This window comes from Miniopterus schreibersii (genome assembly GCF_964146895.1).
Source record: "Miniopterus schreibersii genome assembly, chromosome: 8".
NCBI classification, from domain to species: domain Eukaryota; kingdom Metazoa; phylum Chordata; class Mammalia; order Chiroptera; family Miniopteridae; genus Miniopterus; species Miniopterus schreibersii.
Window position 1 is genome coordinate 2422844 of NC_138109.1, and position 12567 is coordinate 2435410.

At 57.0% G+C, this 12567-nt stretch overlaps 1 protein-coding gene across 1 annotated transcript in view; it reads right to left on the minus strand.

Moving 5' to 3' along the window:
• NPHP4 (nephrocystin 4) overlaps window positions 1-12567 on the minus strand; it is a 43789-nt gene that overhangs the window by 21285 nt on the left and 9937 nt on the right. Inside the window, exons 6-11 of the mRNA XM_081144638.1 lie at window positions 11951-12015; window positions 10145-10300; window positions 8808-8944; window positions 6480-6661; window positions 5678-5804; window positions 1424-1606 (exon numbers count right to left, since the gene is read on the minus strand). Coding sequence (XP_081000764.1) covers window positions 1424-1606; window positions 5678-5804; window positions 6480-6661; window positions 8808-8944; window positions 10145-10300; window positions 11951-12015 — 850 coding nt within the window. The remainder of the gene's footprint in view (window positions 1-1423; window positions 1607-5677; window positions 5805-6479; window positions 6662-8807; window positions 8945-10144; window positions 10301-11950; window positions 12016-12567) is intronic.

A 12567-nucleotide genomic window follows, 5' to 3' on the forward strand; every position in this document is an offset into this window, starting at 1 on the left:
TCAACGAGGGGCGACTGTCCCCCCAGGAGACGTCTGGCAGCGTCTGTAAGCATCTGGGAGGTCACAATCGGGGGCGGGTAAGGGGGGGACACTGCTGGTGTCAGAGGGTCAGGCCGGGGCTGCCACTGTCCTCCAGGGCGCAGAATCATCTGGCCCAAAATGTCAGCAGTGCTGATGTGGAGAAGCTCTGACTGGAGGTGACATTCCCTGTCAGAAACGGCAGCGTTGGAGGATCTGTGTCCTTAAGACAGCCAAGCCTTCAGGAAGTTAAGTCCCCATACAGCGTACAGACTAAGAAGTCAGGGAATATAGCAGCGCGAGGCGGCTAGAACTGAACAAAATACATACTTGTTTATACAGAGGGAGGGAGGGAGAACAGGAGCGAGGACAAGTGCGAGCCTGGCCGTGGCGCAGGACTGGTAATGTGGCAGTTTTACAACAAGGGCTGGAACCAGACCGTGTGGGATGCGGCGACTGCGGCCCGTAACGAGAGGCATTCCTCACAGTAACGGAAGCTGCACGGTCAGCAGTTCCCTGCTCAGGCCCCCAAAGCATCATCCAAATCATAAACAACAGCCCTGACACAACGCTTGTCGCTGGAGTCAGCACACAGGTGACATGCTGAAATAACAGGCACGGTCCCTCCACCTAAGAAAAATGAGGCACCTGAGTCCTGCCAACACAGGCTGGGCACGTTTCAGGAGTGGACGTCGGCGAATCGGACAGCGCCCCCAGCAGAGCTCTGCCCGGCAAGTCAGAGCCAGGGCAGCGGTTTCACTTGTGTCTCTGGCTCCCTGGGTCACAGCTGCCCACCCTGCAAGGCCACCGATGGGCCAGGGCACGAGACCCCACACACACTTTTCCTGGCCTGCCCCACTTTTTTGTGCTTTCCATACCGGGGTTCAGAGAAAGCTTCATTTTCATTTCAAAAGTGGAATTTTCAAAATCTTACTGTGGTCCTACCCTCTGTAGGTCGCTGGAGAGAGCCAGGGTCTAGCAGTGGGAGTGACAGGTCACAGGGACGAGCCGGGCTGGACACTGACCGCCTGATGCCCTCCCCAGCACCTGTGGCACAGGGGGCCTGTCCGCAGGGCACCACATGTTTCAAAGTCCTTTCCTCAAAGACAGATAGAGCCCAGAAGGGGATCTCATTGCAAAGTGGTACAAAAAAGTCACAGCCCTGCAGGTTACCCCAAGAGAGACAGACACATGAACAGTGACGTAGAGACCCGAGGTGGAGCTGGCCTCCGCGAGCTCACAGCAGACTACGACTCAGCACCACACGCTCTTAAGGGCAAATCCATGGTATGATCCAATTCTGCTCATGAAGCATCGGCAAACACAAATTTTCAACTTCTAGAAATGAATGAACTGGCTACAAGCTCACGGTAAAAGTCATACTTACACAGTATTAACAATTTACCTCTTCGGAGCTCATGCTGGCTGGGGGTACCTTATAGACCAGGCAGCGCGAGGGGTTGGGCCGGATCCCGCCCTGGAGAGGGAGCATCGCGTGCCCAGAGGTGGCGTCCAGCGAGGGCCTCCAGGCAGCCCAGCGGACCGTGTGCATGTGCGCCAGGTGGGCCAAGGAGGCGGCGGAGGCTGCCTGGAACGGAAACAAGCACACAGGCTAACACGGGCGCACTGAGCGTGCTCTCACCACAAGCTTTCCTGGCGAGCAGGCGGGGAGGCCGGCGAGCATCACGTCCATTTTACAAAAGGACCCGAGGCGGGAGCAAGACAAGCATCCCATGGGCGGCACAGAGCGCAGGGATCCAGCCTCCTGTTCTGAGAGCCCAGCAGCCTGACCAGGACCCCCGTGTGGGGATGGCATGGGAGGAGAAGCGACCGGAAAGTGGTAGGTGGTCACACGGAGCATGAGCACAGCCTCACCCCCCTGACGCTCCTCACAGGTCACGGCGCCATCTGACCCTCTGGGACGAAAAGCAGAAGAATGGGCGGATCCTCACAGTCCCTGGGTGGCAGGGCGGCAGGGCCTCCGTCCATCCCTCTGACCACCAGCCGAGTGCACCTGGCAGCCCTCCCACTGTAGGCCATGGTCACAGGGAGGGGCAGCCTCGGAGAGGAGAGGAGGCCCCCTTGCCCTGCCTGGGAAGGCGAAAAGCACCCCGGAGGGAGGAGGCGGGGGGCCCGCTGACTCCAGCTGTGGGGGCCACAGGAAAGCTGGGCTTCATGGTGTGGCTGGGCTCCAGCACACCCCGCTTATCTGGCTGGACACAGCTAAGACTTGATTGCACTCCAAGGCAGGTCGCCACACACACACACACACACACACACACACACACACACACACACAAAGGACTCTGGCTGGGCAGGGACACAGAAAGTTTGTGGCCACGCATGTGGGTGAGAAGGTCCCAACGCAGAAAAGAAAATGCCCGCTTCACCCAGGCCAGTCTTCCAGGACTTTCCTTGCTGGATGATATCCTTCCCTTTACATCCTGTATATCCATGGGGGAAAATACCCCAAATCAGCACGTGACTTTGAGTTAATGTCTCTTCCCCAAGTCCTGGGCGCAACTGGACCTGAAACCACCTGCTGATCCTTCCCTGGAGCCAAGGATCACAGGTGAAGCTATAGCCACACTCTGCCCTGGTCATGAGGGTGAGCAGGGGATGGGTCCTATCAACTCAATGAGGAAAAGCCCACGTCCTGCAAGAACAAGCGAAGAATCAGCAAAGAAAGAACCCTCGGCACCTCAACCCTCAGCATCTGAATCTATGCCCACCTTTGTCAGATAAAGACAATGCCGGCCTGTCCCCACCAGTGGCCGAGGACAGTGTAAACAGTCCTGAGTGGCTACAGTAACCAGTGAGCGGCTATAGTACACCAGTGAGCGGCTATAGTACACCAGTGAGCGGCTACAGTACACCAGTGAGCGGCTACAGTACACCAGTGAGTGGCTACAGTAATCACTGAGCAGCTACAGTAACCACTGAGCAGCTACAGTAACCAGTGAGCACCTACAGTAACCACTGAGCAGCTACAGTAACCAGTGAGCACCTACAGTAACCACTGAGCAGCTACAGTAACCAGTGAGCAGCTACAGTAACCAGTGAGCACCTACAGTAACCACTGAGCAGCTACAGTAACCAGTGAGCATCTACAGTAACCAGTGAGCAGCTACAGTAACCACTGAGCAGCTACAGTAACCAGTGAGCACCTACAGTAACCACTGAGCAGCTACAGTAACCAGTGAGCAGCTACAGTAACCAGTGAGCACCTACAGTAACCACTGAGCAGCTACAGTAACCAGTGAGCATCTACAGTAACCAGTGAGCACCTACAGTAATCACTGAGCAGCTACAGTATAGAAATGAGTAGCTACAGTACACCAATGAAGAGCTGATTACAGATCCATTGCCTTCCAAAAATAAAAGTATTACATGTGTATTCGGAAAACTGGCGACTAAAAAACTGCAAGGATTCAATCACATCTAGACGACTTTCATAAGCAGTCATCTATAAAATCCAGTTTATTACAGAGTCAAAACAAAATAAAATCCAACTTTCCATGCTATCTGTGTAACTCCTCCTGATCTAATTTTTAAATTAGGTGATTCTGATACCTAATTTTCCAGTTTCACAGCTCCTTGTGGTTTTTTAGTTCACAATCAATAGGGCCCTCTTCTGGGTGAAATATCTATCAGTTACCCGTACATCCATTTTCCCTGCTTTTGTTTTTAACCGCCAACAAGAGGGGATGCTTAGTGAGTTATTGATCACTCGTTCACAAGGACTTCAGCAGAACAATTAGGGCTTGAGGCAATCTGATTGCCATTTATTAGCCTGCATTCTCTCCGGAGTGGCCAGGGTGACACCTGCGGGCCAGACCCTCCCTGGCCAGCCCCGCCCCTGCTCTGAGAAGGTCAGGTGCCCCCAGCTGGGCAGTGACAAAGCTCCTCCCACCACTGGACTCCGGAGGTTGAGGTCAGATCTGTTACTTTATATATCCCCTATCCTGACAAGCTGGGCTTGATTTCATACAAACTGAAAAGAAAAAAATTCTTCAAATTGTTCCCATTTAGGCTTTTAATTATAACAGCAAACAATACACAAAAGGCCAGAGGACTACACTGGACCATGAGCCTGGTTTGTTGCGGAGCAGAAGTGTTACCCAACACTCACGGGCAAAGTGAAGACAGAAGACAGACACCTGACCCCTGGGAACGCTACAATCCGGGGTCCCTTGGGTGTGTTGTTGGGGTGGCCCCAACAGGCATGTCCACATCCAAACCCCTGGACTGTGACGTCACCTTACTTGTGAAGGGTCCCTGCAGATGAAATTAGTAAGTACCGTGAGGTGAGGAAAGCTTGTTACCCCGGTGTGCCCTAAATCCAATAACAAGTGACCTTGTAAGAGCAGGACAGAGATCTGAGGCAGAGAGACACACAGAGGGAGGCCACATGCAGACAGGGGCAGAGGGTGGAGCCACGGAATGCCAAGGAACGCCCTGAGGTCAGGTCCACCCGCCGCTGGAGCAGCTTTTCCGTGGAGAGTTTCAAAATAGTGAAGTGTCAGCGTCAGCTCACAGATGCTCATAATCGCAAGCAAAGCAGAATTAACGTTCCGGAGGGAGCATTATCTTATGTAAATGAGGAGTGGAGAGCCGTGTGGAGTCCCCACTGAGGCGTCAGGCCTCCTGCACATGGCTGGAGCCCTCCCAATCCTTCCAACCCACTGGACGACACCCAGAGATGCCACACCTGCACCCACACTTCCTCCCCCAGGCTCCTGTCACAGCCCCAGATGCCCATCCCTCTTGGTGAAGGTCCAGCCCCAGCCCCGAGTGCCCACCCCGAGCAGCAGGCACGTTCACCACAGGTGCGTTTCACTTGAGACTCCTGGTAATAGAGAAGCAGAGCCTCATCAGAGCGACTGTGAGCGTGTGTTTGGCCATCAGAACACCTGACTCTAGATCTGTTTCCCCGAACAGGACCCTGAATTACTCCAACTTCACATGTGTGCGTCGGGGAGGTCAGTCTGCCACTGCCAGAGCAGGTGGGAAAACACACGGTCTGTGTGCCCGACACCGTCCCCTTCCCAGGCTCACCCCGTGGCCACGGTCCTCTGCTCTCCCATCAGCTGCACGGCAACACTGGCGGCCACCACCTCCTGACAGACCCACCACCTCGGAAGGTGTCTTATGGGCCTCTCCTCAATTTCTAATTGACTCGTTAGATTTATATTTGCATATTCAAGCAAAAAAATAAATCTCAAGAGCAGCATGATTTGGGTTTTCCAAAGACCCCACGTCAGCGGAGTCCGGCTGCTGTGTTTCTCCCAGCTGCACCCCACCAGTCCCCAGTCCTGACACAGGCACGTGTGAAGCCATTAGAAGCCATGCATTACTGCAGACCCGCACCTGACTGCCCTGAAAGCGCATGGAAAATGCAGGAAATGGCCTCGGCCTTCACCGTCACTGCCAGGTGGGTAATTACGAGTTAATGCGATCATGATGCATGCCCACCGGATGCGTGGCCCCACCTGCCGGCAGGCGACTGTCATCACGGAGATGGGAATGACGGGTTACCCCCAGGAAGGGTTTCCAGAGCCACACCCCAAGCGTTATCCAGTTGCTCCACTGGAGGAGCGGTAATGGGGAAACGTTAGGTCCTCGCCAGTGGGGACCTGAACCGGCACGGGGATCTTACGTTGCCATCCGCTCCCGAAGGGCTGTTCAGCACGTACTCCAGCTGGAAGACAATGGCGAATGCAGGGTGACGGGCCATCTCGGGGAGCCGGAGGCGGCTTCTCAGCACCAGGGCCTGGTTTCCAGAGCTGGGTCAAGAGCAGGTGGCAGGGGTGTCAGGTGTGGCTCCTGCCACCTTGTGCCCACCTCCACCACTGTCCTCTTGGGGGCCAGTGTAGTGAGACCCCACCCAGGGCAATGCCACTAAGCCTTTCTGTGTTGACTCCCAGGGTAATCCCCCAAACCAGGGCCTTTTCAGGGGCCACAATGATCAGTCTGTCCAAACTGCCAGGGCTTGTGGCAGGGGGATGGAATGACAGGGCCAGGCTCCGGGGAGGCACCACCTCCGGGGCCAGCCTCTGCCTGACTTCATGGGGTGGGGGCCACCCCGTGGAGAGGCCTCTGGTTCTGGTCTGGGAAGCACAGGTTGAGCCGAGCAGCAGGACTCGCTGCCCTCTGGTTCTCTATCCTGCGAGAACCTGAGCACAGGGCACACCTGGTGGTCAGCACTGACCATAAGCGGCCACACCTGGGAGCGCCCGAAATGCTAATTCCAAAACTGTCGCAGCACAGAAATGGGATTTTTCCAATCGCACAACACCAAGGTCAGCTCCAAATGGGAACAGCTTAGCAAGAGGAAATGCAGGCACCAGGGAAGGGCCTGGGTGGGGGAGGGCCCAGCTCACAGGCAAGAACTTCATTCCAGCTGGCCGCCCACTTCTCCTCATTCCCCGGGGCTGGGACTCGGGACCCTGGGCGAGTACCTGGCCCTGGAGGAGGAGCCGACCTTCCTGCTGAAGCTGGCCGAGCGCGTCAAGGCCACGTCCATCTCGGGCACCAGCACCATGACCTGCGGCCGCTGCACAAAGCCCAGACCGTTGTGCACGCCGACGCACAGGCGCCGCTCCGAGATCTCCAGGGCACTGCCGTCCAGCGGGCTGCCCCCCTGGGGAAAGCGCACGTCAGACACCACCAGGCTGGGCGGAAGGAGAAGGGGGCTCACGGGCAAAGTCCCAGGGGAGAGGGGCAAGTGGAGAGGAGAGGCTGTGACAGGAGTTTCAAACCTTTCCAGGTCACAGGGTGCTCAGTGACAAAGGGTCCCAGCGAAGGACAGATACATCAACCAGTTGAAACGGGCTGGGCTCAGGGTGGGCACTTTCTAGAGAGTTTGGAGTTTTCTCACACAGCGTGATCTGCTCAGAGCAATGTGCCCCAATGCACCCCCTCAGATGCCCCGTCAGGAAACTCTTGCCCCAGGTTTCCAGGGTTGAGCAACCATTCTCAAGATGCACCAAACTAGCAGCCAGGGACCTCAGCGCCTCTCACACGACCGACCGGCACTCCAAGGTGCGGGAGGCACCTGGAGGCAGTCCGGCAGGTTTCCCAGCCTCTGCCCTCCGCAGGACTCGAACACAGGAGACGGGGGAGGGGGAGCAGACAGGCAGCTGGAAGAGGGAGCTTGTTCAGCGGTAAGTCAGAAACCAATAAAAATGGACTCTGCCCCAAAGTGATCGCTGGAATTAAAGTGTTTCATCCTAACAGAAAATGCACAGGCGCTCCAACGGACGAGCCAGGACAGTCCTCTGGGCAATTCCTGGGTATTAAACTGTGGGATTGCCGCAGAATGATCCCTGAATCTTCAAGTACTGCTCACTGCCCACTCCTCAAGCAGCCAGGCCTGAGTGCAGCCGCTAGCCCCTGAGTAAGGAAAGCAGACCTGTGGGGGCGACCGAGTACCTGCCGGCGAGATGGGAACAAAATGCAGGTGGTAAAAGCACATAATGGAGGGGTTTTATGGGAACGTGTGAAATTCAACAATATCCTGAAAGACTTGAGCAGCAAGGAGACAGCGGGAGCTGCCCCTGGAAACCAAGTCGCCACGTCCGTCCCCTCGGTGGTGCTTGTTTCAGATGGGACCACGGTCGCTGGAGCTACACTTCCAAGGACGGCCACCTCATTCGTGTGCGTGTGTGTGTGAGATTAATATCCGTTGACCGCTAAGACAACAGGACAGGCACCCATATCCTGGAGCATCACGCTCACAACAATGAACATCAAAGGCCTACTGTGCACCAATACTGTCACTCCCGTCAGGTGCAGGCTGAACCAAACATGTCCTGTCCCCTGGTGCAAATGCTGCAAGAGGGGCCGAGGTCAACCAGTGAACAGGGAAGGAGCCGGGTGCTCTCACAGGGAGCCCGGCTGATGGGTAAGGAGCTGGGTGCTCTCACAGGGAGCCCGGCTGATGGGTAAGGAGCCGGGTGCTCTCACAGGGAGCCCGGCTGGCAGGGAAGGAGCCGGGTGCTCTCACAGGGAGCCCGGCTGGCAGGGAAGGAGCCGGGTGCTCTCACAGGGAGCCCGGCTGGCAGGGAAGGAGCCGGGTGCTCTCACAGGGAGCCCGGCTGATGGGTAAGGAGCCGGGTGCTCTCACAGGGAGCCCAGATGACATGGAAGGAGCCGGGTGCTCTCACAGGGAGCCTGTCAGGAGGGGGGAGGCCCTCAGGAAGCAGACCTGCACTGAGACCCGAAGCCTGAGGACCCCCCACAGATCTGAACAAGGAACCGCAGGACAGGGTGCTGCATGCTCAGAGGCCCCCGCTGGGCACAAGGTGTCGCCACAACTACTAGGTGGGCAGGAGGCATCGTCACATCCAGGGCGCCCCACACACAGGCTTCAGGTGAAGAGCTTCCAGGAGGGTTCACAGCCAGCAATCCTGGCAAGTTTAAGGGGGCACCTTGCACAGAAATCGGCTACGATGGGGTAAAATGATCGGGGTTTCTAATCATCTCCTTGGAAGGAGCCGAAATCCTCAAAACATCCTCGGTAAACGTAGATCATTTCACGGGTTTCCTGACACTCATTTGGTGACTTAATTTACCTATTAAATGGGGACTGGTTTAAGATACATCAAAATTAATGCTGATTAATGTCTCAGGATAACAGCACCTTTGTCACCATCAAAGTCATGTCAGCCACAAAGAAGGAAAAGACCGGAGCAGAGCAGAGCACCTGTGGCTGGACTACCCCCCACCCCTCCCCGGCGGCCATGGCATCTCCGTGGCTGGGACTGAGCCCGGGACGTGTGACTTACCTCCCGGAAGTGATCGCTGGTGAGGAGTTCCCGGAGCTCCTCCTCAAACTTCTCAAGGGAAGGGTACAGCGTGAAGAACACATCGTCCAGGTACCAGGTGACCGACTTCTGCAGGCGAGGCTTTCGGAGGGCGTCTCCTGGAAGGAGAGCGCGCAGGTAGGTTAACCCCAGAGATACAGCCACTGGGGGCACCTGAGGGCTCTCAGCACCGAGCCCCAGGCTGTGGGGAGGGGACCTGCCGGAGAAGGAAGCACGGGCGCCACTCAGGCCCCTGAGCCAGAACCCACCTCGGTTCCAGCCCAGACGCTGAGCTGATTAAACAAATGCAACTTTACTGTGCTAAGCAAAATGAGCCAGTCGGGGAAAGACGAGGGCCACGTGCTCTCACTCACACGTGGAATCTAACTGACAACAAAATAGGCCCGGACAGAGAACCACGGGCCACACCGAGGATCTCAGAGGGAAGGGGCGGAGGGGGCGGGAAGGGATTAACCACAGGACCTATATGCACACGTGCGGTGAGGGCCTGGGGAGGGGGCACGGGTGGGAGGAGGAAGGGGGACACCTGTAATACTTCCAACAGTAGAGAGAATTTATTTTTTTTTTTTTAATGGAACTTTCGTTTGTGGTCCACATTCTACCCCAAACCTCCTCCCGGAACATTACACTTGGCGACGCAGGACACGGGACAGAATGAGGGGCTCCCATTCCCTTCAGCTCGGCTCCCCCTCGTCACCTCCTTCCTCTCCAGCAGGAACACAGCCCGCGCCCTGGCCGGTGCGGCTCAGGCGCTAGGGCGTCGGCCGCGCAGGGGAGGGTCTCGGGTTCGATTCCCGGTCAAGGGCATGTACCTCGGTTGCAGGCTCCATCCCTGACCCTGCTCAGGGCACGTGCAGGAGGCAACCAACCGATGTGTCTCTCTCACATCGATGGTTCTCTCTCTCTCTCTCTCCCCACTTCTACTCTCTCTTTAAAAAAAAAAAAAAAAATCAATGGAAAATATAGCCTTCAGCGAGTATTAACAAAAATAATGACAATGACACTACCCAAGCCGCCGACGCTGAGGTCCAGTAAGGCCACACCAGCGACAGAGGTTTTCCCGGCCACAGTCATCAAGACGTGAACCACTTTTCCTATGAAGCCGTTTCCGGAGGAAAGAAGACGGAGGCGGCGTGAGGGATGGGGGAGGGTTCGGGGGGGCTGCAGACAGCGGTGGCACTGCCCACACCCTCCTCCCCCACCCCCAGGCTGTTCGCGGGGAGCTGCCGGTACCCACGGAGCCCAGTCCCGCGGTCGGGCCGCGGACTAACGAGTGCAGAGAACGAAGCCGCCCTCACCCGAGTCCCCGGGAGCCGGAAGGAGGCCGGGCACAGGCTGCAGGCCGGACACCAGGAGGTGCTCGGGCAGGAGGTGGAAGGCGGGTTCCAGGGCCGGGTGCGGCCTCAGGCTGTACTGCAGGCTGCAGCTCTCCAGGACGGTCATGTGCTTGTTTTCTGGGGAGGAAACGGCCTCTGTGATGGCTCAAACCAAAGGCACTTTCCTTCAAGCCAGCCGATAAACTGAGAATCTCAGACACAAACACCACAAGCAGGAAAGGTATTTCTCTAGGGAGACAGGGGAATTACTCTGTTAGCTCAGCCAAAAAAGTGGAGAGAAAAAAATCGATCCCTAGTAACTCTCTCTGGCAAAACTGCAATGAAAGAGATGCCTGTTTTTAATGCAACGTTAAATCTCTCCTGCTCACACGTTCCCACCGTGGGAGCCCGGGCATCACTCAGCCAGGGCCTCCCCTCGGTCTCAGCACTGGTGTCCCTGAGGCCCCCAGAGCGGCAGGGCCAGGCACTGGGGACAGGGCCCCCAAGACAGAGCCCTGTCCTCAAAAACGGGCCGTTCCTCCGAAAAGAGGGTGAAGATGCAGCCCACCAACCTCCCTAAAACACAGATAACAGGGTCCAACCCCAAGAGAGGTTCAGGTAAGTCACTGGGCAAAGCGGAGGAAGGAAAGGTACCAGAGGAAGTGAGGACAGAGGAGCTCACACCCAGTGCCCAGGAACCCGGGGGATAGCTCCAGCAGCAGGACCTGGGGCGCAGGCAGGGATACACCCCAGAGTCACAGGGCCCTGGGGTTCAGAGGGACCACAGACATTCCACCAAATGGTCAATCTTACTTGGGCTTGATTTCCTCCCCTGACGGGGGCCTCAGCACCTCCTGAGACATGAGTCATAAGAAAAGAGCTAAAAGTGACCTACTGCACCCATCAGGAAAGGAATTGCTACGTGTACGTGTGCAATGCGGCATAAGTGCTGTAACAGGTCCAATTCTTAGGCCACTCCAGGAGAGAGAATGCTGGCAAATTAATGATTAAATTCAAGTGAGAACCTCAAAGCCTATCTTTACCAATAAAACTAAGTTTCTGACTGACTGTTTCCAATTCAGCGGGAGTGGAGGGGTGGGGTCGGCCTGACTCACACAGGTTCCACGGCAAACACAAAACTCCCGTCACGGAACCCAGGCAACGTCTCCGAGACACGGAAAGTCACCCTCCCAAACACAGCCACCAGCAACCACGTGGCCCGTCCACACTCCCACCATGGTGGACACAGATATCCGCCTGGCCTCCGAAATGGCCTGTGGGCCCCACCCCCCTCTACTGACTGCCCCTCCCGCCCACCCTCCATGTGGCCGCAGCCAGAGGGGGCCGAGCGTCCCTTCCAGCTGCTGGGCCACACGGAGGACAGGAGCCCAAAGCTTCCGCACTTGGTGGATGTCCCTACAGAGGGCTCTCCAGTCAGACACAGCTGAGGGCTTTGCACGCTGGGGATGACCTGTGGATTCACAGCCAGTGGCTTTCTATGACCGCAGTGGCCAGTGATGGATAGCAGCCACTCCATCTGGGAGCAAAGCTGTTACCCTCCCACCAGGCAGCTCCCACAGGGCCACGCCTATCCCACGGTGACCCTCATAAGGCAATGCCCTCCCGCCAGGCCAGTCTCCAAAGTATGTCAGGAACCCAAGGCCATGATAAACCACCAAGTCTATTAAGTCAATGAGCTGAGCTGGCAATGACTGCACCGAGGAGCTCACAGGATGGACTCGGGGTGGACGGTGCTGGGGGAGCTGTCAGGACAGGCGGGTCTCTTACGTTCGATGGGGTCCTGCAGCAGCGGGTGCAGCAGGGCTCGGGGGGTGCCGTGGTACAGCCTCAACCTGCAAAACAGGAGCCCCAAACACGTCAACACGGGCCTCTCGCTCCAGGCTCCAAGTGTCAGCTACCCTTCTCGCAAGGAGGGCATGTGGGACCCCAGCCACCGCCGCCCCTCCTAGAGCTTCCCCCCAACGCCACACGACCAAGCCCCCTGCAGGAAACAGGCCCCGGGAGAGCACCAGCTCCCGTGTCCAAGGTCAGCCCAAGGACCTGGGCCCAGGAAGTGACACCAGGGACACCTACAATGACTGAAGTGCCCCAGGAAAGACAGTGACTGAGCTGAGCTATTCCTGTGGCTGTCAACCAGGGATTATTCTGCCCCCCCAGGGACCTTCGGTAAGGCCTGCAGACAATTTTGGTGGTCACCATGGGGGAGGTGCTACTGGTAGCTAGTGGGTAGAGGCCAGGGACGCTGCTGGGCACCCTACACTCGCTGGACGCCCACAGCAAAGACCTGTCCGGCCCCACGTCAGGGGTGCCACAGCTGAGAAGGCCGGCTCCGGAGTGGCGATGGGACTGGGCCGGGCTGCAACAGTTATGAAGCAGCGACACCC